Here is a 25777-nt window from a genome sequence, read left to right on the forward strand (position 1 = left end):
AAGCCCCATATTGAGAACTGTTATGAGGAAGCCCGCGCCCGCAAAGGGAAATATACAGATTCTTCAGATTTAAATTTTCAATAATGTACTAATGAACTTAGGTAAACAATCTTAAGGTTAAGTATTTTTTTGATCCATTAGTGGTCGAACAAATGAAATTATTTGATAAATTACATTGTTATACAACGTTCGCACTGCCAGTTAAAACGGATTTAATGCTATCTTGGTGACATTTTTCTTATTGCTAATTATTATAACGTGTTATAACTCTGTAGTGTAAACATTGTATTATTAAACCAATTCTGTAGCGTTTTATGTTATATAGGTGTTTTATGTGGTAATAGGACTAACATAATTATATCTTCAGTACAGCGGTTTGTTTCATAATTTAAAACAGATTTATTTTAAAATTTAAATTAGTATACCCAACCGTTCTATTTGTTGTATACTTTAAAACGCGATTAGAACTGTGTTTTAAATACATAGGGCAGGACAGATACTTTGACTGGATAAACTGGGAAAACAATTTTAAGTTCAGTAACGCTTAAGACATGGCTTGAATTTTAATCGAAAAAGAATACCCGCTTAAACTGCTGCTTGGACGGTAAGTTCTGTTTTAAAATTTTCCGTTGTGTGCAGTACGAAACAAAAGTGTTTGAAATTAGAAAACAAAAAGTTCTCCTGGGAATGTGATTGTTTCCGATGCAATTACACTCAAGTTTTTTTACGCAGGGAATACAGGCCGCGTAAATGAAAACCACTTTAATTTCAAAAAACGCGTAAATGAAAACCGCGTGAATTTCAAAATCCGCGTAAAAAACCTGGGTGTACTCTCCTATATAAAATATTACGCTGCTGAACAGTGCAATAACTACAGAAGCACGTTGTCAGATGCCTTACTGATAAAAAAACATATAACCGAAATATGAAACATATGAAAACCAATAGGCTCTTTACCCTACGCAGCTACAACGCGCCGTAAACATGGATTAACAAGTTACAACGCACACGCATGCATAAAAATAAATATATTTTTTTCAAACACAACACTTTTAAGCAGCACACACCGTATTGAATTGAATCCAAACCACCCCGTCCACCCACTTTGCAAATCATTCTGTGACACCGTGCTGGTACCCGAAAAATCCGCACACGGCTACCGCTGCCGAAAATGCATAGCGTCTACCGCGTATTGTAGTGCCATGATCTTACCCGTTCGACATAAGAACAAAAACTGATTCAAACGTGTACGCGTCACCTCTATTTATAAACTAACCGTATATGGTTTAGTCACTTAGGTGCGAGTGTGTGCAAATGCCAGCGTTGCCGAAAATCGATAGCGCTTATTCCATCACCCGGAGACGATGTTGCTCGCATGGGATAAGAGCAACAACTGATTTAAACGGACATGCGTCGCTTCTATTTATGACTTTTCGTGTGTGATTGAGCCAATAAGGTGCCCTCTATGGACGGCTGTGCCTGAGAAATTTGCGTCACGAATGGTAATTTTCCCGTTTTCGTGAACTTTTTAATTTTATCAATTTCCAAAAGTCTACTTTTATTGGAGAGATATTAAATTATTACCAATATTTAAGTTAGGTGTTTCTGAATCGGTTGGTGTATGAATGATTAAAATCCATCTAGTAATATCGGAGTTATAAGCGTGCAAACCTTACATAGTTTCGTTACATGGGAGATAGTTTAGATTTTAGAATGACACCTACTCCCAGATAGTGGAGTAAGACATTTTTAATGTAAAAAAAAAATAAAAAAAGGATGTTCTAGCTTTCATTTGAGACTAATTTTTTGAAAATCGAGTCAGACTGAGAAGCAGATGTGAATTCAACTCAGGAACATAACCACTTTCCCGAATCTTCCGGTTCCGCCGAAGTTGTTCAATGTGGTCAACGTGGATTTGATTGGGCATCAGCAAGCTGAAACATTTTCGAACACATTTTGTGAAGTTTTGCATCTTTTAGATACCATGCTGATTCCGATTTATATAGGAATTTTATGCGTGAACATGTAACTCCGGAACCGGAAGTCGGAATAAAATGAAAAAATGGCAGCCTATGGGAACGTCGTACCTTTTATTTGAGATTAAGTTTGAAAAAATCGGTCCAGCCATCTCTGAGTAACCGATGTGCATATGTTTGGTCACATACATACATACACACGAACACACACATACGCACACACGCACAGACATTTGCCTAACTCGACGAACTGAGTCGAATGGTACATGAGACTCAGCCCTCCGGGCCTCGGTTAAAAAAAAGGTTTTCAGAGTATTTGCATAGCCTTTCTATAGTCTAAAATGAGTAAAAAAATTCCCTTTTTGAAAAATTATCTCAAAAACTCAACGTAGGGGTTAGCCATTTTTACATAGAATGTGTATGCACAGTTTGAAAAAAATCGGTTAAGTAGGTTTTGAATGTCAGCTAACAAATCATATTTTTGCCTTTCTCCTATAGAAAGGCTATGCAATCATTTTGAAAACTGACTTTTCAACCGAGGCCCGGAGGGCTGAGTCTCTTATACCATTCGACTCAGTTCGTCGAGTTAGTCAAATGTCTGTGCGTGTATGTGTGTGTGCTCGTGTGTATGTATGTATGTGACCAAAAATAAGCACATCGGTGACTTAGGAATGGCTGACCAGATGTTTTCAAACTTAGTCTGAAATGAAAGGTACAACGTTCCCATATGCTGCTATTGAATTTCATTTAATTTTGACTTCCGGTTCCGGAGTTACAGGTTGAAGAGTGGGGTCACGCATGAAATTCCCATATAAATCGGAATCAGCATGGTATCTAAAAGATGCAAAATTTCATAAAATGTATTCGAATTTTTTTGAATTTATAGTTTCAGCTCACTGATGCCCATTCAAACCCACGTTGACCACATTGGACAACTTCGGCGGAACCGGAAGTTTCGGGAAAGTGGTTATGTTCATGAGTTGAATTCACATCTGCTTCTCAGAAATGTCTTACACGATTTTCACAAAATCAGTCTCAAATGAAAGCTAAAATATTCCTATTGAATGCTATTAAATTTACTTTGAATCGAAGCTCTGGTTCCTATGTTACGGGTTGAAATATGCGGCCACATGCGAAATTTCCATATAAACCGGAAATCAATATATGTATAAATGATGCAAAAATAATTAAAATAAGTTGCAAATTGCTTGGTCGACACTCTTATACCATTCAACTCACTTCATTGAGTTCGGAAAATGTGTGTATTCGTATATGTATATGTCTGTGTGAACAACAAATGCGCATCGGTTACTCGGAGATGACCGAACAGATTTTCTTAAAACATGTCTCAAATGGAAGGTATAATATGCAGTTTGGTGTAGTATCGCCCCTCATTTACCCTAACACCTCCACCTTTCATCACCCCCCCCCCCCAGGCCATCCTCGCACCAGCATTAGGGCATTGCAAAAACACCAATTTTTTAAATCTTAAAGGCTTCCTATTGTGCCAAATATCAAAGTAAACTCACATGCCAAATTTCATATCATTTGGACAATTTTAGACCTCCGCATTGGTTTCATGGGAAAATACAGTGTGTCCCGCATTTATACGTTCATCCTAATTTCTCAGAATAACTTTTTTTTCTTTTCAAACAAACTGCACCAATTTTTAAGCATTTGTGTTGAAGCTTAATCAACGATGTTTCTCGAAATTTAGAAGTCCTGGTGGGATTTGTTCGTTTGTTATGGTAGTTTAAGTGAAAAAAGTGGTGTCCCATAGTTATAATTTCACCTTACTTTTTTCCCTTTCTAATATAGAAAGGTTATGCAAACAATCTGAACATCGTCAACCTAATCCCGGTCTATCCCCACATCACACACCATCCTTCCCTAAACCCACCTTCCCTCGTCAATATATACATGGCGTTACATTAGAATGTTTGATAGTTTTTGCTGTGATTCTAGTTCATGATTTGGGAATATACAGCCGACAGTCAAATGATGTTCATGATTTCAAGAGCTTATTCGCGATTCTTGTGCTTTCTCATCACGTTATTGTGCTATCTTACCCATGAGTTTACTATCGAATTTTCCTGTCAGACTAGCGATTCATGATTTCAGGATCTTAGTCGCATTTTTTGTAATTTATATTCATATATTAATTAGTTATGAGTAGAGTGATTCATGTTCATGATTTCAAGATCTAAGTCAGATATCAGCAGTTTTACCATGATATTAGTAAATTCTCTTCGCCTAATTGCGATCTATTACTTTTTGGGTACTATCGGTTTTTGTATTCGGAATAACGTGACAATATGAACTGGATCATAAAAATATGACTCAAGATATCTTTTTCTGTGAATTATATCACGCACACTATTTGGGATTTCTAGCGCAGTTTTCGTTTTCTGTCCAGACATCACCATTAACCTTATCAAACGAATAACGATGTTCGAGGTCCTAATAGCAGCTGCATATTTCATAAAACAGTGCATGGAATAAAAATGATACTACGCATAATTCTACGAATTTTGTAAGAGTTCTTGGGAAAATTTAATTATCATACTGCATGAAATTTTAAATGATTAGCGATATCTTCTAAATATCACCAGCATGCAAAATAGATTGTAAATCAGGTACTAGGCTTCATGAACCAGTTCACGAATACATCATACAAAAATGATTTCGCGAACTATTTCACAAAAATGAAGGTGAGTTGTGACTTACACTAAATATCATGAACCAGTTCACGAATACATGAATTATATTTCATGATTTTGTGAAGTATTTCACGAGCACGGATTTTACCTAATATATTTTTTTTTTTTTTTTTATTTTTTTTAATAGCCCGCCTCTTACCCCCACACCAAAAAGCTCACAAACGGAGCCCCCTGGTAGTGGACACATCAGTTCTCAGCGTACAAAAAAAAAGGTCAGCACAACAAAACAAAGTTACGAATCGCGGAAACGCTGAGAACAAAAAAAAACAATACGAGACCGACAAAACACAAAATTTGACAAGAAGCTACGGCGAGTACCCAGCGGAAAAGAATCCTTTTAAGGGTCCCATCGTAGCTTTGCAGGAAGCTCATAATAATTTAAATTTATTTATTACTTATTGCTATAAAAAATGCATTTATCAATTGTTTTTATTTAAAAAATGTTAACCAATTATAGCTAAAGGAATAAGCTCGATTGGTGGTGAACGAAGTTTATATTAAAAATTCTCCTATTTTATTTTTTAAAATTAGTTTCAATTTTGCTTGGAAACGAGTGCGACATGTTATTTGCTTTAAATCCGTAGGAAGCTGGTTGAATAGCTTAGGTCCGATGAAAGAAATGCGTCTTTGACCAAGGTTCGTGGATACTCTGGAGTATAATAAATGATTGGCTTGTCTGGTGCTGTGAGCTCGAATTCCTGTCGTAAATTCTAGATTATTATGAGCAATAGTATTATGCAAAGCATTGTGGATGTACATTATTGTTTGGTAGTTAGTCAACCCAAGCAAAGGTAAAATGTTATGGGCATTATTATTGTATAACAAAATAGTAGGGTACATAAATGGTTTTTTATAAATAATTTTAAGACATCTGTTTTGAAGCGTTTGTAGCTTTTTCAGATTCGAAATACTGGCACGGCCCCACACAGATACAAGGTAGTTCAGCAATGAGTGGATGTGCGCATAATAAAATTTTAGAAGTACATGCTGGGGAACAAAAGAGCATACTTTACGCATAGCCCCACATGACGATGCAACTTTTCTCTCTATAGATGTTATATGCTCAATCCAGGAGAGTGTGGGGTCTAAGTGAAGTCCTAAATATTTGAAGCAGTTAGTTTCTTGAATTACAGACTGTCCCATTCTTGGGTCTGGATGCACGCCTATAGCTCTTCTAGATGAACGAAACAGCATATATTTAGTTTTTGATAGGTTCAAGGAAAGAAGGTTTTCGTTGAAATACGTCGTTAGTGTTTTTAAATCCGATTCCATGTCGCGTACAATATCCAGGCAGTTGTTGTTCGGGTAGAACAACGCGGTGTCATCCGCGAATAGACGAGGAGTCCCTTTTAACCCGAGTCTACCTAGGTCATTGATATACAATAAAAATAACAGTGGCCCAATATTACTGCCTTGGGGCACTCCTATTTCTATTGGTCTATAAGAGCTACACGAGTCTCCAATAGATACGAATTGGTTCCTATGCGACAGATAGCTACGAATAATATGATTTGCTAATCCCCTGATACCATAGCATTCTAACTTCTTAAGCAGGATTGAGTGATCCAGAGTATCGAATGCTTTTTTTAGGTCCAGAAAAAGGGCACCAACAATTCTTTTGCTATCAATTTGACTAATGATGGAGTCAATTAGTTCGGTCATTGCAATTAAAGTGCTGCAGCCCTGTCTGAACCCATACTGGTAGTTGTAAATTATGTTGTGTTTGTTCAAAAACTCGAGTAGTCGAGTGATGAGCAATTTCTCAAGAATTTTATTGAAAACGCACAATGTTGAAATTGGTCTATAGTTGGAAGGTTGGTTTGGATCACCAGCTTTGAAAATTGGAATTACTCGGGCTATTTTTAAACAGTCTGGGTACCTGCCGGTTTGGATTATTAAATTAAAAGCTTTGGTTAGGATATTTGCAAAAGTGGTACAGTTATTCTTAAGAACACTAGCGGGGATCTTATCAGGACCACAACTGTTATTTTTTTCGAGGCCTTTAATCAAAAGGATCACTTCGTTTATGGTTGCAGGACGCAAGAAGATTGTTTCTTGGACGTGTTGTATATTTATAATAGGATTTGAGTTGGGACTCGTGGGAATATTGTCAGACAATTTTTTGCCAATACTAGAGAAATATTCGTTGAAAACATTACATACTTCTTTAGTCTCAGTGACTCTGATATCATTGGAAATTAGGCTGATGGGAACATCCGACTTTGAACGACCAAAAATGGTATTAATATTTTTCCAAAGTTTTGAATGAGTTGTGTTGGATAGAAGGTTTTCAAAGTAGGCCTTTTTGCACCGCTTTTTCATTACATTAACTTTTTTAGTTATGTGTTGCAGAAGAGCTTTGAGGTTTTCATCATTGGGGTTATTTTTTACTCGTTTCAGATGAATTAGAGACCATGAATTAGTTCACGAGAATTGAATAGATTCATAAGTACAATTTTGAATTTCACAAAATAGTTCACGAGAACATATCCAGAATATTTTTAATTGTGAACTAACGCTCTTATCTATGAAAATCATCATGAGTCCACCTTTGGTTTTATGAATAATGTTCATAAAGTTGTGAACTAGTTCGCGTACTGAAAATCTCATTAGAAATGACTTGGCGGAAACCGTGACAGAAGTGTACAAAACAAAACAAATAGTTCCACTAAAATTAGTGTTATGCGGGCGTTACTGAAGAGAAATTGAACATAATTATGAAACACATGATTTTTGTTCATGGTCCTGTTTTCATAACGTAAAAACGTGATTGTTCCAGGATTCATGGCACTTGATTCACGATTTTGGGAACAATTTTTCCGTGTAGTTTAAATTAATGAGAAAGGCACAATTGCACCGCTAGGTGGATTAAAACAGGTTTTTTCCAGAGACATTCTACAAAAAGCTTCGTCACCGAGTCGTTTGTCGATATTTTCCACAGGAAAATTACAGAATGTTAATGAAACTATACACTATAATGTACAAAAGTTTTGATCAATTCGCTTCACGCAAAGTTATAAAAACAATCACAAAAAAGTTTTTTTTTCAACGCTAAAACCCTTACCCCCCTTAAGCGTGTGGGTATAATAGACTTTTCGTTTGCTCCATCCCTCCTTATTTCACCCATGACCTCTTGTAATATTAACGGTTCAATGAAGTCCTTCACTTAACACTTCGCGCCTGTTTTCCTATTCTCACTAGATCGATAAAATATTTAGAATAATACACCCGTGAACTACAGATCTTATATTTTTACTCACCTGGAGTCATATTGTTTATCAGACACGTAATCTTCCAAGTTGTTGAGGACTTGATGTCTTAACGCTTTTATTTTTTGTGGTTGATTAAGACCCCTTATGCCTGCAACAATATTACAATGGTTAATTTGCTGCGCTACATTTTAAATGATTATTTCACAAAATACTTTAGGGTAGGTTTTTAGTGGTAAGTAAAAGTCCATACACTGGAAAAAATCAAACAAAACTACTATACTATATTTCTCCTTGGTGGAGAAAAATGTAGATAAAAGCTATTTTTTCCACTAAGGAAATAAATATTTTGGGGGAGACCGGGGCTAGTTGGCGGTGTTTTCAGTTTTCAATTTTTACCGCTTTGATGTAGATGGATCTTGCAAAATAGAACACACGACATGAAAGAGCAGACTGTTGGCAATATCTCTGATTTTTTTTAAAAGTGTTTGATGCATTGTCTCCATTTTTAGAGACATAAATATGTGACGCGGAAAACCCGCCAACTTACCCCGGCCCCGGGGTAAGTTAACGGTATGTGAGGATGCGCCAAAAACTGACCAATCAAATTGAGATTCAATTACTTCAAGGGTCCTTTTGGAACGTGCTGAATGTCTTTTCGAGATAACTGTATATTAACCGACATTTGCTATTATATTTCAGTTTCAATACCCCGGCATATTGACTTTGACGTGTACTCCCTATTCAAAAGCAAAATTTCGAAATTCTTCCTGCAATTGGCCAGAATAAATGCCTCCTACATTAGCGAGATACACAAGAAAAAGATTTTCTTACTTTGGAGTGAATTCCAGAAATAATTTTTGATGTCTTTTTTTGCACTGTAAATAGTACCGTCAACTTGCCCCGCGTGCAGCACCGCCAACTTACCCCAACCGCATATTTAATTAAAAACTATTTAAAAAATAACTTTTGTTTATGGATAGGTGTAATATCTATACGGATACTGAAAGCTCTTTTCATGCGCCATAGAAAAATACAATCATTCGAGAAATAAATTGAAAATCACCCTAAATAACGCAAAGTATTTAAAATTTAGAAAATTTACTTGGTATGCTCGAAAACACAATATCACCCACAACTTCCACCAAACAAATTGTTTTGCAACAAAAACACATTGGATAACGGGTTTCACATAACTTGAGTTATACGAAAAGGGGCAGCGCTATATGTCTAATAGAAACAGAGAAAAAGAGATTCCGCCAACTTATCCCAACCGCCAACTAGCCCCGGGCTCCCCTAAATCACTTTTGCGCGTAAAGGGCACAAATCCTATAACCAAATTAGTTATTAGAGAGGTGTTTCGAGTTCCTCTTGTCAGAATCCGAATTACTTAATGACAGGACTAAGTTAACGCCGGATTGACACTAGCTCCAAAAAAAAGCGAAAGCACAATTTGTGTTTCTGAGCAAACCGCTAGTACTGCGTGATGTCCCGCAAGAAAAGAAGTTATGATTTAAGCTGATGAGATAGCTGATGTTTACACGGTGCCACAGTGATTTTGTAGACGATTTTGTACTTTTCAAGTTATAGGTCGTAGACTCGTAGAGGTTGAAGATCTCATCACACATCTCATTGCACTTGTTTTGACAAAAGCAATATTGCACTTTTCTGAAAATTTGCTTAGTGTGCCACCGTTAAAGAATTCAAATGAAATTAAACTCCAAAACCATCGATTATGGAGGTATACTTTGTATCGAATAAACAAAGTTTAAATATACTGATGCTTTTTAATTTTTTTTTTTTAATTTTAATTTAATTTTGAAGGATCGGTATTTGTTGCACATGTTTTGTCTAATAGGGTACGTCAGAGTAACTGGTACAAATCAACAACAAAGCATCAATATATTGATGTGAGTTGAAACAAGTAATTACGTTTTCTAAAGCATCAAATATTACAATTGTGTCATTTTTATTCGTTCACACTAAGCTAATTGCTTAAAATGACATGCATTCTTATCATTATTTTTCACTGTGTTTATATACGTATAAACTGACACTTGTTTAGCAAATTAATGTTAGATTGTGGTTACAAATGCAGGAATTTCTGCAGTAATAACAGAAAGATACTTTACCTAAACACTAAACTGTAAAATCAAGAAATTGGATACCCATTTTCACATATTTAGTTAAGTATTATTTTTCCATCACTTCCCCTAGGACATTCTGCATCCATTAAAATGGGTGATATGACCAGTGATACTATTTATGACTACAAGTGAAACGGGTTTATGAAAATAGGTAATTTGGTGTCCATATCGGTAGTGTTTGGTTTATTTTGAATTATGATCACATCGCTCCAAGCTTCAAAAGCTGATAGGAGTAAACAATGAGAACAAATGCATATTCTGTGGCTATAAATGACCTAAACCTAATAAATTGAGAATGTTGATCACTGTTCTCAATTCAGGAAAGAAGAATCTTCATTATTACTATTAGTTCAAGAACGTTATTGTGATTATAACATTACCATAAGACTAGAAGTTCATCATCGAGGAGAGTCGAAACAAAGTGGTTTATCTCTCCTAAGTCGAGAAGTAAGGCTTGATCCACAATCTACAATTTATACATTGCAATGATTAAAAGAAACGCATGCAGTTCATAAATGTCAACTGTAAGACTACATACTAATGATATTGTCATGATAAAACATCACTTAATATCCTATTTATACAAATTTGAAAAATATAACGAAAACTTATTTATTTATTTTTCGGACATTATGTAATGTAAGACAATTTTCAAATGTTACATCTTGATGAAATTCTGTGCTGTATTTAAAAATAATATGAAAAACGCGTTTAATCACCTAATAGTGTGATGAGACATTTCTTATGACACTTATCACTCTCTTCAGATATTAGAACGATTGAGAACATTTACAACATGATGATTCGTGATGTTTTTGATAAAACATACTACATGGGACAGTGGTAGGCCTCAGAGAAACACTCAAATCAACATCTTAGGATTTTTTTTGTTGGAGACGAACCACTGCGACCAGTATTTAGTTCTATTGTGGTATCTTCGGATATTATATCGATCATTTTGGCATGGGAAAATATCTTTGCGAGAAATGTTAAAAGTAAATTATAATAAAGGTAAAACGAAAAAATTCCCTTTCAAATAGGCCGACATTTTTGCCTTTCTCATATAGAAAGGTTACGAAATCACTCTGAAAAACGTCAACCTAATCCCGGAGGGCCAAATTTTTTTTGACTCGCATAAGGTTTCTGGATTTTAACAGGGGCGTAGTTGATGGTTTAAGGAGAGGGGTTACAACCCCCGCTACTGTTCACTCCCCTCCCTTAAAAATCTCCTTAAATCACCCCTCAGACCACCACCCCATCCAGCCCTCATACCCCTCCTCTTCAACCCCATCATCTTTAAACCACCACTATATCACAAAGCATACCAATTAAAGCTGGGGAGTCGTTCATTCATGGGACTTTCGCCCTCCTCACATACCCACCCCCGCATGACAAAATGAGTTAGCAAGCAGATAACATTGATCTAATGCTGATTAGGCTAATGAAGTACAATATTTTTTTGTTTCAAGTGTTTCACCGTCGACACGTAGCTCATCAAGTTCGTGGCTGACAAGCCATTGTGTATAAGTGCAAAGTGTACTAAGAATGTAATGGACATTTCCACAATTGTGTTGAACATAAAAAGCCTCCGTGCCATAGTATAGAGAAATGAGAAAGGCGCAATTGCACCGCTAAGTGGATTAAAACAGGTTTTTTTTTTTGAAAGTATTGACTAAAATTTTTGTTTCCGTTAAAAATTCGGGCCCCCTTCAAAACTTCGGGCCCGGGGGGAAACACCCCGTCACCACCCCCCTCTCGGCGGCCCTGGTCGTAGAGGTTGAAGATCTCATCACACATCTCATTGCACTTGTTTTGACAAAAGCAATATTGCACTTTTCTGAAAATTTGCTTAGTTTGCCACCGTTAAAGAGTTCAAATGAAATTAAACTCCAAAACCATCGATTATGGAGGTTTACTTTGTACCGAATAAAAAAAGTTTAAATTTACTGATTCTTTTTAATTTTTTTTAAATTTTAATTTAGTTTTGAAGGATCGGTATTTGTTGCACATGTTTTGTCTAATAGGGTACGTCAGAATAACTGGTGCAAATCAACAACAAAGCATCAATATATTGATGTGAGTTGAAACAAGTAATTACGTTTTCTAAAACATCAAATATTACAATTGTGTCATTTTTATTCGTTCACACTAAGCTAATTGCTTAAAATGACATGCATTCTAATCATTATTTTTCACTGTGTTTATATACGTATAAACTGGCACTTGTTTAAAAAATTAATGTTAGATTTTGGTTACAAATGCAGGAATTTCTGCTGTAATAACAGTAAGATACTTTACCTAAACACTAAACTGTAAAATCAAGAAATTGGATACCCATTTTCACATATTTAGTTATGAATTATTTTTCGATCACTTCCCCTAGGACATTCTGCATCAATTAAAATGGGTGATATGACCACCCGATCAGAACGACATAACAGAAAGCTATCAAATTTATATCTCATGTTGATATTTCTTACTCACTGTGTTATCTTTGTGATATCCCAATCAGCAAGGCAAGCAAACATATATCAAGATGATGGCAAATGACCATTTTGTTAAAGCCCCAAGAAACAAATCAATCAATCAACTATGAATGATTGTTACATTACACAAATGACCGTCTATTTACTAATACGCTGAAATCTCTTTTCATGCGTCGTTATTCAACTTTTTAAAGCAAATTTTGGAAGTTTTGGATGTAAGTGGTCGAAAACTTGTCAGTAAGGTGTTTGACTTACTTGGTTGCATTTTGAGTAAGAGATTATTTATTTTTTGAGACACTCGCCTGACACACAATTTCGAATATGGAGCTAATGATTTCAATGCCTTTATTCAAAAAGTTTTGGAAGTTATTAACAAGATATAATTTTCATATAAAAGTTATTTTGAAAAAGATGCAGGAAGTATCAAGCACTCCAGATGAAATAAAAAACGCGATTTAAAATTAAAAAGCATTTTTAAACTATTTGTTATGGTTTAGTCAAATGGTTATATAATTAATTTTATTTTAATCGATTGTGCATATTGCGAAAACGAATTTTCAGAGCTTAAAAACTTTCTGGTGTACTGATTTCTACAATATAGTTATATATTTTAAGGATCTTCGAAGATCATCAGTCCGATTTCTCCAATTTATGCGGGTTTTTCATAAACAATTAAAATTGTCCAATTTGTGCGCTCTCCGAATTACCAAAGCGTTGCATTTTTTTTAAACCCTGCATAAAAATGTTTGATTTTGCTTGATTGTTGTATCTTTTCATTCCACGTAAGATAAGTTTGACATTTTACGGTTGAACTGACAATTGCTTTGAATGCGCAATGTTCTAATGTTTCCGCTGTATTTGATGGTTTCTCTTAAAAAAATCATCGAGCTAACAAATTTTCGTAATAATCAAGATACTTCATTTTGTAGAAAGTTAAAAAAAATAAGGCGACGTGTTCAAATTATTGAAAGACTTATATTTGTGAGTGTGCTGCATAAAGCTATTAATACTTGAAAATGGCCTAGAAATCTCTGATTATATACATATTCCAGCTGGTATTATTGTTCGCTGTTACAATTTAAATGTGTTTTAAATAATGCTTGAAGTAGCTAAAAACTTTAATGTAAAATATTGAATAATTCTCCTTAAAATAAAATAAAATTTAGAATGGAAAATGTATTTTAGAAAGACGTGAAATATTCTAGAATTCGTCACACCGAAGAATCCTCAACAATTTCTTGAATTTTCTAAGTATCTGTTATAATATTCGGAGTTGATAGATTGCACTACCGTAAAATTTGTATTTCTAGAAATTTGGTAGGTTGAGGTAATTGTACTGGCTTGCTTAATCTTCCCCATATTAAAAGTGCTAATAACAAAACCCCAAAAGCAACTTTTCTTGAAATCTCAAAATGCAAACCTCAAAACTTTGATATTTCTTTGAATCTATTCGGAATCATAAATAACATTTGTCGTATTCTCCGTTAAATAATGTACGTAAATTATCCGCTCAATGTTACCATATCGCATCGACATTATTACTAAAAATCGTGTAAAACATGTTAACGTACAAGAGAAGCGCCGAAGTGCACTATTCTAGATCGTTTTTTCATTACATCATATCTAACAGAAACGTCAAACGGAGAAAATCGCGTGCAAAACTTGCAACTTTCAAATTTATTTAAAAATTAAAGCACACAGAAAGCTATTAATCCTACTATCACCTCTGCATTTACTCATTGCAGGGTCGTATAAGCATATTACATGTTTTTCGCGAAGATAATAGAGAGATAATTGATAACTATTATTTTATTACATTTTGCCGATCACTTTTGCTATTATGCTCTTTTACATATGTGGTCTTGGCTACTCCGTTTGTAGATGGTACATTTTACTGTGACGTTTAGAGAGACGGGCTTGTAGTTGTGATATACTTCATGTGCTGTATTGCAACCGAGAGTGTAGATATAAGGTTTGGCATTGAAAAAACATACTAACTACAGTCGACTTGGAGAAACATCACAACGCAAAACATCACATCTACAAAATATTAGCAAAGCTTTGGTATACTATATGTGACATTTCGACTTAAGATTAAATTAACATATAAAGAGTTATCATTTTTCTCTATTGTTTGTAGACGATAAAGAGTCAATGCTTAGCTTTTATTTGGCATAATAAACTCAGTTTGTTTACATTTGTTAGATATTACGTTTTGAATAAACGGTATAGTATTCAGAATTTAAAAATAGCCCTACTTTCCTAATCCAGTTGACAGCAAACTGTTGTCGTGAGCACACGCGTTTTGACGACAACGATATTGGTTTTTCTATCAAGAAATTCGCGGACTTAGTCCGGCATAGTAAAAGAAGTTTAATTCCGATATTCGGAACCAGCAACTGCCAATATGGCATCATCGGTTGACAAAACATTTGTCATCAACTTCAAAGTTGTACCGACTAAACTGAACCTTCCCGCGATCGCAGAATTCATCACAAAAAATCTCGCTATCGAAGCGACTAAACTACAGCACTTGCAAGTCAGCAACGGACGTGTCTTCGTGGGCACCGATTCCGCTCAAACAGCACAGGACATAGTACAAGAACACAACATGAAGCACCAGCTAGAACACGACGGGAAATCCTACAGCATTCCACTGTCAATGGAAGATGGATCTATTGAGGTTAGAGTTCATGACCTCCGCCCGAGCACAACGAACAGGCAGCTAGCATACCGGATGCGTGAGTACGGTGAAATCATGTCAATCCGTGATGAAGTCTGGAAAGATTTCTTTCCTGGTGTCCCAAACGGAGTTAGGATAATGCGAATGAAACTTGTTAAACCGATACCGTCATATGTGACGGTGGACACGACTATGACTCTCATAACCTACAAAGGTCAAGTCGCCACATGCAAACATTGCAATCGACGAGTTCACTATGCTCAAAAGTGCTCTGAGTATGCAAAATCTATGAAACCGAGCGTCAGCGGTCGTTTAACACTGGCCGAAATTGTAAAAAACGGTGACAGCCGGTCGTTTCAGCAGCAAACTTTTCGTCAGCCAAATGCCAGCTCCGCAGGGTTAAAAAAAGGCGCACCTCACCATGGGTCAAACATATCTTTGGCTGGTAGTGATACCGCAATGGTAGACGAGCCATCACCTCAGAGCAGTGGTCAGCAACAAGCAGAGACTATTAGTACTTCCCAATCTACGAACGATTGTCAAATCGTAAACATTACGAGTCCGTTTGCCGGCTTCGCAGACGAAAGCAACGAATTGAGCGCAGATAAAAACAAAACAAGCACAGTGAACACAAAAAGACCGGCATCACCTCTTGAAAATGAAAGGAAGAACAACGAAAAAAGACCATCCCGGCTCGAAACACGGCTAGAGCCACATCTCACTCGATCGACTTCGCGCAACAAACAATAAGTAGGAAAACCAACCTAAACCAGCCTCGTCATATAAACAACAAAAAAACGAATGTGATAGTTTATTCCTCTCCGCCTTTCACCACTGCTACCTATAACTGGTTTCATCTCTGCCAAAAAAGGAGTGCTAACTTTTTACCTGCTCTCGCCACCGACGTATTTCGAAACAACCGTAAATTCCAACACAACGTAAAGGATAGAAATCTGCAAGAACCATTGTCAATTGCCTCGCAACAAACTAGATCTGCAAGCAGAGATTCTGGTTGCCCCGGTAAGCATTTTGGACAGTATATGTCCCGTCGAAGCAAATTTAGATACTGCCACCTTCAGCCAGTTTCCACCGTTCCCAGCTCCCCCGCTGCTGCTGAGCCCTGCTACTATTCGTCGTGTCAACCAAACATGAACAAATGCAGGAGGCAGTATTATTTTGCTGCAGTTTCACTCGTCAACCATCCGTCTCGATTGTGCAACACTCAAATGTTTATGCAAGCGTCCATCGCCGGACAAATTTTGGATAGCTACCCGTCTCAATACTGCAGCAACAAACTGGATATGCCAGCAGCGCCTTTTGCTTCCCTGTTCCCACCGTTCCCAGTTCACATTGACAACACAACGGCACCCACCAGCTGTCCGTCCTATTGGGGCAATCATTCAATGCTTCTGCAATCGTCCGTCTGCTGTGATAGAACTTTGCGGAAAACGAATATGCCAGCAGTGTTTTTAGTTTCCTCGGTAAGCATTTTGGACAGTATATGTCCCGCCGAAGCAATTCTTGATACTACCAACCTCAGCAAGTTTTCACCGTTCGCAGCTTTCCCCGCTCCTGCTGTACCCTGCTACTATTCGTCGAGTCCGCGAATTAAAAACAAATGCAGAATGCAGTATACATATACTGCGTTTGCATTCGTCAACTACCCGTGCAGTTGGAGCAACATTCAAATGATTATGCAAACACCTGCCGTTAAGGAAAATTTGAAAATATACGCGTCTCAACACTGCAACAATAAACTGGGTGTGCAAGCAGCGTATTTCGATTCCCTGCTTCAATTGCTCCCAGCTCACGTCGCCACCACAACTGCACCCACCAGTTTTCCGTCCTGTCGGGGCAATCATTTGATGTTTCGGAAACCGCCCGGCTATTCTTCTCGTGATGCCGCTGAGCCCTGTTATTATTCATCGTGTCGGCGAGAGATAAACAAATGCAGAAGGCAAAATACCTTAACTGTGTTTGCCTCGCAACAAACTGGATCTGCAAGCAAAGATTCTGGCTACCCCGGTAAGCATTTTGGACAGTATATGTCCCGTCGAAGACAATTTAGATACTGCCATCCTCAACAAGTTTTCACCGTTCCCAGCTCCCCCGTTGCTGCTGAGCCCTGCTACTATTCGTCGTGTCAACCAAACGTGAACAAATGCAGGAGGCAGTATTATTTTGCTGCAGTTTCACTCGTTAACCATCCGTCTCAATCTTGCAACGCTCAAATGTTTATGCAAGCGACCATCGCCGGAAAAATTTTGACTAGCTGCTTGTCTCAACACCGCAGCAACAAAATGGATATGCAAGCTGCGCCTATTGCCTCCCTGCTTCCATCATTCCAAGTTCACGTAGACATCACAACGGCACCCATCAGCTGTCCGGCCTGTCGGGGCAATCAATCGAACTCTCTACAAGCGTCCGCACGCTGTGATGGAACTTTGCATAGAACGAATATGACAGCATCGATTTCAGTTTCCTCGGTAAGCATTTTGGGCAGTATATGTCCCGCCGAAGCAACATATGATACTGCCATCCTCAGCAAAATTTCACCATTCTCAGCTCTCGCTGCTACTGCCGCCTCCATAAATTGCTTCGAAGGTCTTCGTGTTCCTGCCACTATCGTGACAACTTTTAGCTCGTCGCGCAAACATGCCAACGAACCACCCTCTCTACAATGGAAATGGCTGATATGATGAGCTACAAGATTGCTACAATCAACATGAACGCAGTGACAAACGGAACAAAGCTTGATGCCCTGAATTCCTTCATCCGGTCTGCTGAACTAGATATTATCTTTCTGCAAGAGGTGGCAACGACAAGCCTCAGCATACCAGGTTTCAACATTGAGTATAATGTGGACGAGCACAGAAGAGGAACAGCGATTGCAGCACGAAATTTTTTCTCATTCACTCACATTGATAGAAGCATAGATTCAAGAATAATCAGCGCACGGATAAATGATGTTACTTTCATTAACGTTTATGCCCCGTCGGGAACGCAAAATAGAAACGCTCGGGAGAATTTCTACAACAATGTGCTACCATACTACTTCTACAATGCAACGAACACTGCAATCATCGGGGGTGATTTCAACTCTGTAGTGAATCAAAAAGACGCCACCGGTTCAAATACACACAGTCCAATGCTTAAAAGATTCATGGTTGCCTCAGGAGTTGACGACAGCTGAGAGCTTATACATCGTCAACATGTCGAATTTTCTTTCATCAGATCTGACTCTGCCTCCAGGATAGACCGGATTCTTCTCACTCCCAACATACGCGAGTGGATAAGAACAGCACATTTTGCTGCAACCGCCTTCTCGGATCATAAAGCATACATTATCCGCACAGTGCTTCCCACGCTCGGGAATCCACCAGGTCGGGGTGTATGGCGTATGCACCCAAGTTTAGTAAACGATCCAGCAGTTATAGATGAACTTCACGTCAAATGGGCTTATTGGACAAGAAACCGAAGGAATTACCGCACCTGGATCGATTGGTGGATCAAATACGTTAAACCAAAACTTATTTCCTTCCTCAAATGGAAAGCATCGATAAAAAGACGTTCCTTCTGCGACACAATGGAATTGTATTATGCTCTGCTTCGTTCATCCTATGACCGCTATTATGGCGATTCCAGCCAGCTAAGTGCTATCAACCACATTAAAGGGAAAATGCTGTCGCTTCAACGAAACTATGCACAACAAACAAGGAGTTGGAACGAAGCATACATCGGAGGCGAAAGTACATCAATATTCCACGTAGCAAATCAAAAGACTCGACGAGCTGAAACTTCGATCAAAACGCTGCAGATTGACGCTGATACTATAAGGGAGCCTAATGAAATACGCCAAAGCGTACAGGAATATTTCGCGAATCTGTACTCCTCCACGCATACTACAGTAAACGAAAATTTCAACCCAACACAACGCATCGCAAACGACAATGAGGACAACCAGCGTATAGTGAGTGAAATTTCATCCAACGAGATTTTACAAGCAATTAAAGCAAGCAGCTCACGCAAATCTCCTGGCATTGACGGTCTACCAAAGGAATTTTATTTAAAATCGTGGCAAGTAATTCAGCGAGAGTTCACCTTTATAATAAATGAAGCCTTGTCCTCTCAAGCCCCTAAGGAGTTTTTTGACGGTGTCATTGTGCTAGTCAAAAAGAAGAAAAGCGACGACAGCGTAAAATCGTACAGGCCGATTTCACTTCTGAACGCTGACTACAAAATCTTCACTAGGATACTGAAGAACAGAATAAGTCCCCTCCTTCCACTGGTGTTATCAAAAAATCAAAAAAGCTGCAACGGAAAGCGGAACATTTTTGAGGCTACCGCCCGCATACTGGACCGCATTTGTGAGCTAAAACAACAGCATGGAAACTCGATGTTGGTAGCATTTGACCTCGATCATGCCTTCGATAGAGTGGAGTACAACTTTCTTGCAAGAACCATGGAACAAATGAATTTCAATCCGGAACTGATAAACCTCCTCATGTTCTGTATGAATAATAGTTTCTCGAGAGTTCTGGTCAACGGTAAATTGGGAAGTGAGATCAAAATTCAAAGGTCAGTGCGCCAAGGTGACCCACTCTCAATGATTCTGTTTGTCATCTACCTACAACCATTGCTTGATAAGCTGCGGAGACAATTCCCTCGCGCAGTATTAAATGCATATGCGGATGATATCTCCATGTTCATCGAAAGTGAATCTCAGCTACTCGCAATCATAAACATCTTTGCTGACTTCACAGCTGTTTCAGGAGCAAAACTCAACACCCAGAAAACAAAAGCCTTGAGGATCGGTTTATTGGATATGACACCACAAAGTGAGTGGTTGCAAACGCAGACTTCAGTGAAAATTCTCGGAATACACTTCGCGGAAGACTTCTCGAGCACGGTTGAACAAAATTGGATTGCGGTACTACGGGGAGTACAAACATGTATGTGGATGAACAACTCCAGAAATCTAAATCTCATACAGAAAATAATTTTGCTGAACACGTTCGTAACGTCGAAAATCTGGTTCACGGCATCAGTGATCCCCCTACCGAATAAATACGCTGGAAAATTCATTTCGCGGATCGGCTCCTTCCTGTGGTACGGGAAGAATTGGACCAGAATTGCCTTCGAAACACTAATACTCCCAAAATGCCAAGGTGGTTTAAATTTACATTCACCGTCCATCAAAGCAAAGGCCCTGCTAACCAACCGCATGATACAAATCGGATCGGATCTACCCTTTTTGTGGAGTTTTCTAGAGCACAACGCAAATCCTCCAAATTTGTCGTGCATTCCACGAAAATACGAGCACATCCGAACAGTAGTCAAAGAGACAGCATTCCTGACCGAAGAAATAGCTAGAGCACCGGATTCAAGTACAATATACCACCACTTTTTAAAACAGCTAAAGGAGCCAAAAATAGTACGGGAAAATCCTCAACGTGATTGGAAGACAATCTTTAAAAACATTCACTCCAAATTTTTAAACTCACACCAACGATCAATGTGGTTTTCTGTGGTACATCGCAAAATTGTAACCAACGAGTTTTTGTATAGGGTGAACAGGAGAGCTGACTCTAACTGCAACACTTGTCCTGGTCAGACGGATAGCATCGAGCACCACCTATTTAAATGCAGCGAAAACAAACTCATTTGGACTTACCAACGAAGCGTTTTTCTGGGCATGGATCGACGGCTTTTACAGCTGCAACATGAGGACTGGATATACCCGGTTTTCCAACAACAAAATAGACGCACCCGCCAGCAAATCCTCAAAGAAATTTCGTCAATGATATGCTACATGACAAGCGTACCAGCAAATGAGAAGAATGTAAATACCCGATCAGAAAGAAATAACAAAATTATTACAGACTGAGTTACTTTGTTATGATAACAAGTTGTGTTATTAATTTGGTCTCGTTAGTTGGTAAAATAACAGAAAACATAACAGAAATTCTACTAGTATATATCAAAAATATGACAACCTGTGATAGGCTTCTATCAGAATTATAACAAAATTTGTTATGTTCTCCCACGGCCAATATAGCTTTTATTACCTATTGTATAGTATCAACGAATTTAGCGTGCAGGTTTAAAAATAGAATAAAATAGAAAAATATAGCATACATTAAGGCGCTTTTCGGTTGGAAGCAAAAAGCTTCATGTAGCAAAAGCTTTCTATAGTTTTGTCAAATGATTGCATACATGCTGGCTGATTGTTATTATGAATAGAATATATGACACGCTGATTGTTATTAGTGGATATAGCGATTTGAACCTGGGTATTCTGAGTTTTATGAGGATGTTTCCTGCATGAACCAACGATGTTGCTTTCGACCGATGTTTAATGTTAGCATAATATTCTACGCATTCGTCAAGGGCAAAACGATTATATATGCAGAAGATGTTTCCAGAACGCACACATTGAACTTTGCCAAAGCCAAAGGACTGTTTGTTTTCCTTGTATAATACGCTTTGTTTTCATACAGTTTTGCTCACTACTACAGCTGCCTATATTACGATAGACTGAATAGCTTTATAATATCTTTTCAGATTAGGAAAGTTAGGCTATTTTTAGATTCTGAATAGTGCGCTTCGGTGCTTCTCTTGTACGTTAACATGATTTACACGATTTTTAGGAATAATGTCGATACGATATGGTAACATTTAGCGGATAATTTACCTACATTATTTTACGGAGAATACGACAAATGTTACTTATGATTCCTAATAGATTCAAAGAAACAAATACCAAAGTTTTGAGGCTTGCATTTTGAGATTTCAAGTAAAGTCGCCTTTGGGGTTTTGTTATTGGCATTTTTAAAATGGGGAAGATGAAGCAAACCAGTACAATTATCTCACATCTAATAAATTCTCAGAAATACAATTTTTTATAATAGTTCAATCTATCAATCTATTATAACAGATAATCATAAAATTCAAGAAATTGTTGAGGATTCTTCGGTGTGACAAATTTTAGAATATGTTTCATGTTTTCTAAAATACATTTTCATTTCTAAATTTTGCTTAGTTTTAAGCAGGAAATTATTCAATATTTTTACATTAAAGTTTTCAACAATTTGCACAGGTCGCATTATTACATTTTAACTTTCTACAAAATGAATCAAGTATCTTGATTATTACGAAAATTTGTTAGTTCGATGTTTTTTTAAGACGAACGAAGCACCATCGCATACAACGGAAACATTAGGGGAGACTGAGGAGACTTGAACCCTTTTTTTATTTTTCAATCCTACTCCGTGGAATGATACAAAAACTATGTATTTTTTGTAGTTTTATATTGTTTCTAGGGTTGACTGATAATCATAAAAAAATTACATGGAAATATTATACTGGACATGAGCTATGAGCATTTTTGGAAAACAACAAAAAACTGGAAAATTCTTTGATTAGTGGAGACTCGATTCCTAATTTCGGGACACTTGATTATTTTTTGAAAACGTGTTTAAAAGAGCATTAAGGGTAATAAGCCTATTTTTACCCTTTTTCTATTATCATCCTACTCATCTGAAGCCTTTGGTTAGAGCAGCGTCTGCCATCTTTGCTCAACGCATTGGCTCAAATGGTGTTGCGATAATTGGGGTACTCGATTAGAGTTTTTGCTGCGCTCAAACAGAAGATTTTCGCCATTCTCAAGACAATTTTGTTATTATATTGGCTCTTAATAAGAGGCGAATGACCTTAAGGCTAAAACCTCTATAATCGAAATAAAAAATGGCTCCTAATAACAAAGCAAAGAAGCTGAAATAATAAAATTAATAATGAAATAATGTGGTACCCTCCCTAATAGGACAAAAATAGGTACCTAACCCCATTCAATGTTATAAATGTATTGTGGTATTGATAAAATTGTTGTGATTACATATTACTATTTTTGTTACTACATATAAGGTTCTTTACTGAAACAGTTAACCTCACTTTTGTTGACAGTTCGCTTGTACTGTTTACATGGACTTAGAAAAATTTGTGGACGACTAGATTCACTCGAAGCAAATCGTAAAGAATTTTTCTAAGTCCAAGTAAACAGTACAAGCGAACTGTCAAAAATGAACACTCAGTTCATTTGTGACGTCACCGTAAAATATTCAATTACGCATCTCTCACAAGTTTTTTTTACGAATTCCCAAAATCTCTGTGCATTTATTTGAAAGCTGTCGTTATTATGGTTGAGGAACGTCAAATGTGGGATGCATGGTTGCTACGTATACTGTAGTAAACAATTACAGTTAAGTTTCTGTACGAAGAAGCGTTCATTTTTGACAGTATTTTTTATTATTTTATGACAACAATTACTTCAATTGTTCTGGTGTGAATTTGGTTATTTTCAGTGGTGTGTAGGGGATCAAATCTCCACGAATTTGAAGGGATCAAGTGAACCCATGGCATCTATTTCAGCAAACTTTAGTACAAGTATAGTTGAACAAAAAAAAATCAGCTCAATCATAACGTATTCACATAATTGATATTCTCCTGTAATTCTGTATGCAAAAGTATAGTATGTAGCGGGTGACTTTATCAATTGTATAAAAGTTTGAAAATTTAGAAGATAAATCTTCTTCAGTTCTTCTGAGATTTTTTCCTTTGAATCGGTAAAAATTTGGTAACACATGTCCAATTTATTTTTTTGTGTTAAAAAAACTTATGTTTAGATAAAGCTGCGCAACTTTCTAGTATATTCGATTAATGTATTCTGATCCGCCTTTGAGTTACAATGATGGGATCAAGTCTCCCCGGGGATCAAGTCTCCTCAGTCTCCCCTAGTACAAATGCGCATTCAAAGTAATTGTCAGTTCATTGTAAATGTCAAACTGTCTTAGGTGGAATGAAAAGATACTCAATCTCAAACTTAACCATTTTTATGCGGGGGTTGAAATAAAAGAAATTACAATGCTTTGGTAATTCGGAGAACGCACAAAATCAGATACTCACAAAACTAGACAAGTTTCGGTTGTTTATGAAAAACCCGCATAAATTGAAAAAAATCGGACTGAAGATCCTCGAAGATCCTCAAAATTCATAACGGTATTGTGGAAATCAGTATATATCAAACAGTTTTTTAAATTCTGAAAATTCGTTTTCGCAATATACACAATTAATTAAAAGCAAAAATTTTATAGAATCATTTAACTAAACCATAAAAAATTTAAAAATGCTTTTTTATTTGAATCCGCGCTTCTTTATTTTATCTGGAGTGCTTGATACTTCCTGCATCTTCTTTAAAATAAGTTTTATATGAAAATTATATTCTTTAGAATAGCTTGTTAATATCTTTGCGACTCCAAAACTTTTTGAATAAAGACTTCAACATTGAAATCATAAGCCACATATTCGAAATTGCGTGTCAGACGAGTATCTCACAAAAAGGTAATCTCTTAATCAAAATGCAACCAAGTAAGTTAAACACCTTATTTTCAAGTTTTCCGACCTCTTGCATCTAAAACTTATCTATTCTCGTGGAACTTTGAATGTCCATGTGGAAAACGCAAATATATGGAAATCAATAAAAACTTCGAAAATTTGCTTTAAAAAGTTAAATAAATACGCATAAAAAGAGGCTTCAGCGTATTAGCAAATAGACGATCATTGGTGTAATATAACAATCATTCACAGTTGATCGATCGATTTGTTTATTGGGGCTTTAACCGACTGGTCATTTGCCCGCTTTACAGTTTACAGTTAGCGTTCAAAGATAATTGTTAAAGAATATGTAATATATTATAACATCATCGTTATATGCGTACATTAAAATCATATTAGCAGTTCAATGATATCACCAGAAGATATAATCTTGATATAAGTTTGCTTGCCTTGCTGATAGGGATATCACAAAAATAACACAGTGAGTAATAAATATCAACATGAGATATAAATTTGATAGCCTTCAGTTATGTCTTTCTGATCGGGTAGCTATAAGTTTTATTTGACATGTAATTAAAAATTAGAAACCAGAACAATAAAAGTTTTACAAAAAAAATCTGCAAAGATACTATAAAGCTATCCAGTCTATCGTAATATAGGCAGCAGTAGTAGTTAGTAAAACTGCATGAAAACAAAGCGTATGACACAAGGAAAACAAACAGTTCTTAGGCTTTGACAAAGTTCAATGTGTGCGTTCTGGAAACAAGATGCATCTATAATCGTTTTGCCCTTGACGGGTTCGAGGAATATTATGCTAACATTAAACATCAGTCGAAAGCAACGTCGTTGGTTCATGCAGGAAACATCCACATACAACTCAGAATACCCAAGTTCAAATTGCTATAATCCACAAACAACCATCAGCGTGTCATATATTCGTAATAACAATCAGCCAGCATGTATGCAACCTTTTGACCAAACTATAAAAAGCTTTTGCTACATGAAACTTTTTGCTGCCAAACTGCCTTATTGTATGTGTACGCCTTATTTTTCTATTCTATTTTTAGACCTGCACGCTAAATTTGTTGATACTATACAATAGGTAATACAAGCTATATTAGCCGAGGGAGAACCTAACAAAATTTGTTATAATTCTAATAGAAGCC

General features: G+C 36.8%; 1 protein-coding gene across 2 annotated transcripts in view; it reads right to left on the reverse strand.

Annotated features, from left to right (window-relative positions):
* LOC131682938 (transcription factor HNF-4 homolog) overlaps nucleotides 1-25777 on the reverse strand; it is a 442320-nt gene that overhangs the window by 113679 nt on the left and 302864 nt on the right. For both annotated transcript variants that reach the window (XM_058964747.1, XM_058964748.1), the window contains one exon: nucleotides 7957-8056. In XM_058964747.1, coding sequence (XP_058820730.1) covers nucleotides 7957-8056 — 100 coding nt within the window. The remainder of the gene's footprint in view (nucleotides 1-7956; nucleotides 8057-25777) is intronic.

The sequence above is a fragment of the Topomyia yanbarensis genome, chromosome 2 (assembly GCF_030247195.1).
Source record: "Topomyia yanbarensis strain Yona2022 chromosome 2, ASM3024719v1, whole genome shotgun sequence".
Taxonomy (NCBI): Eukaryota; Metazoa; Arthropoda; class Insecta; order Diptera; family Culicidae; genus Topomyia; species Topomyia yanbarensis.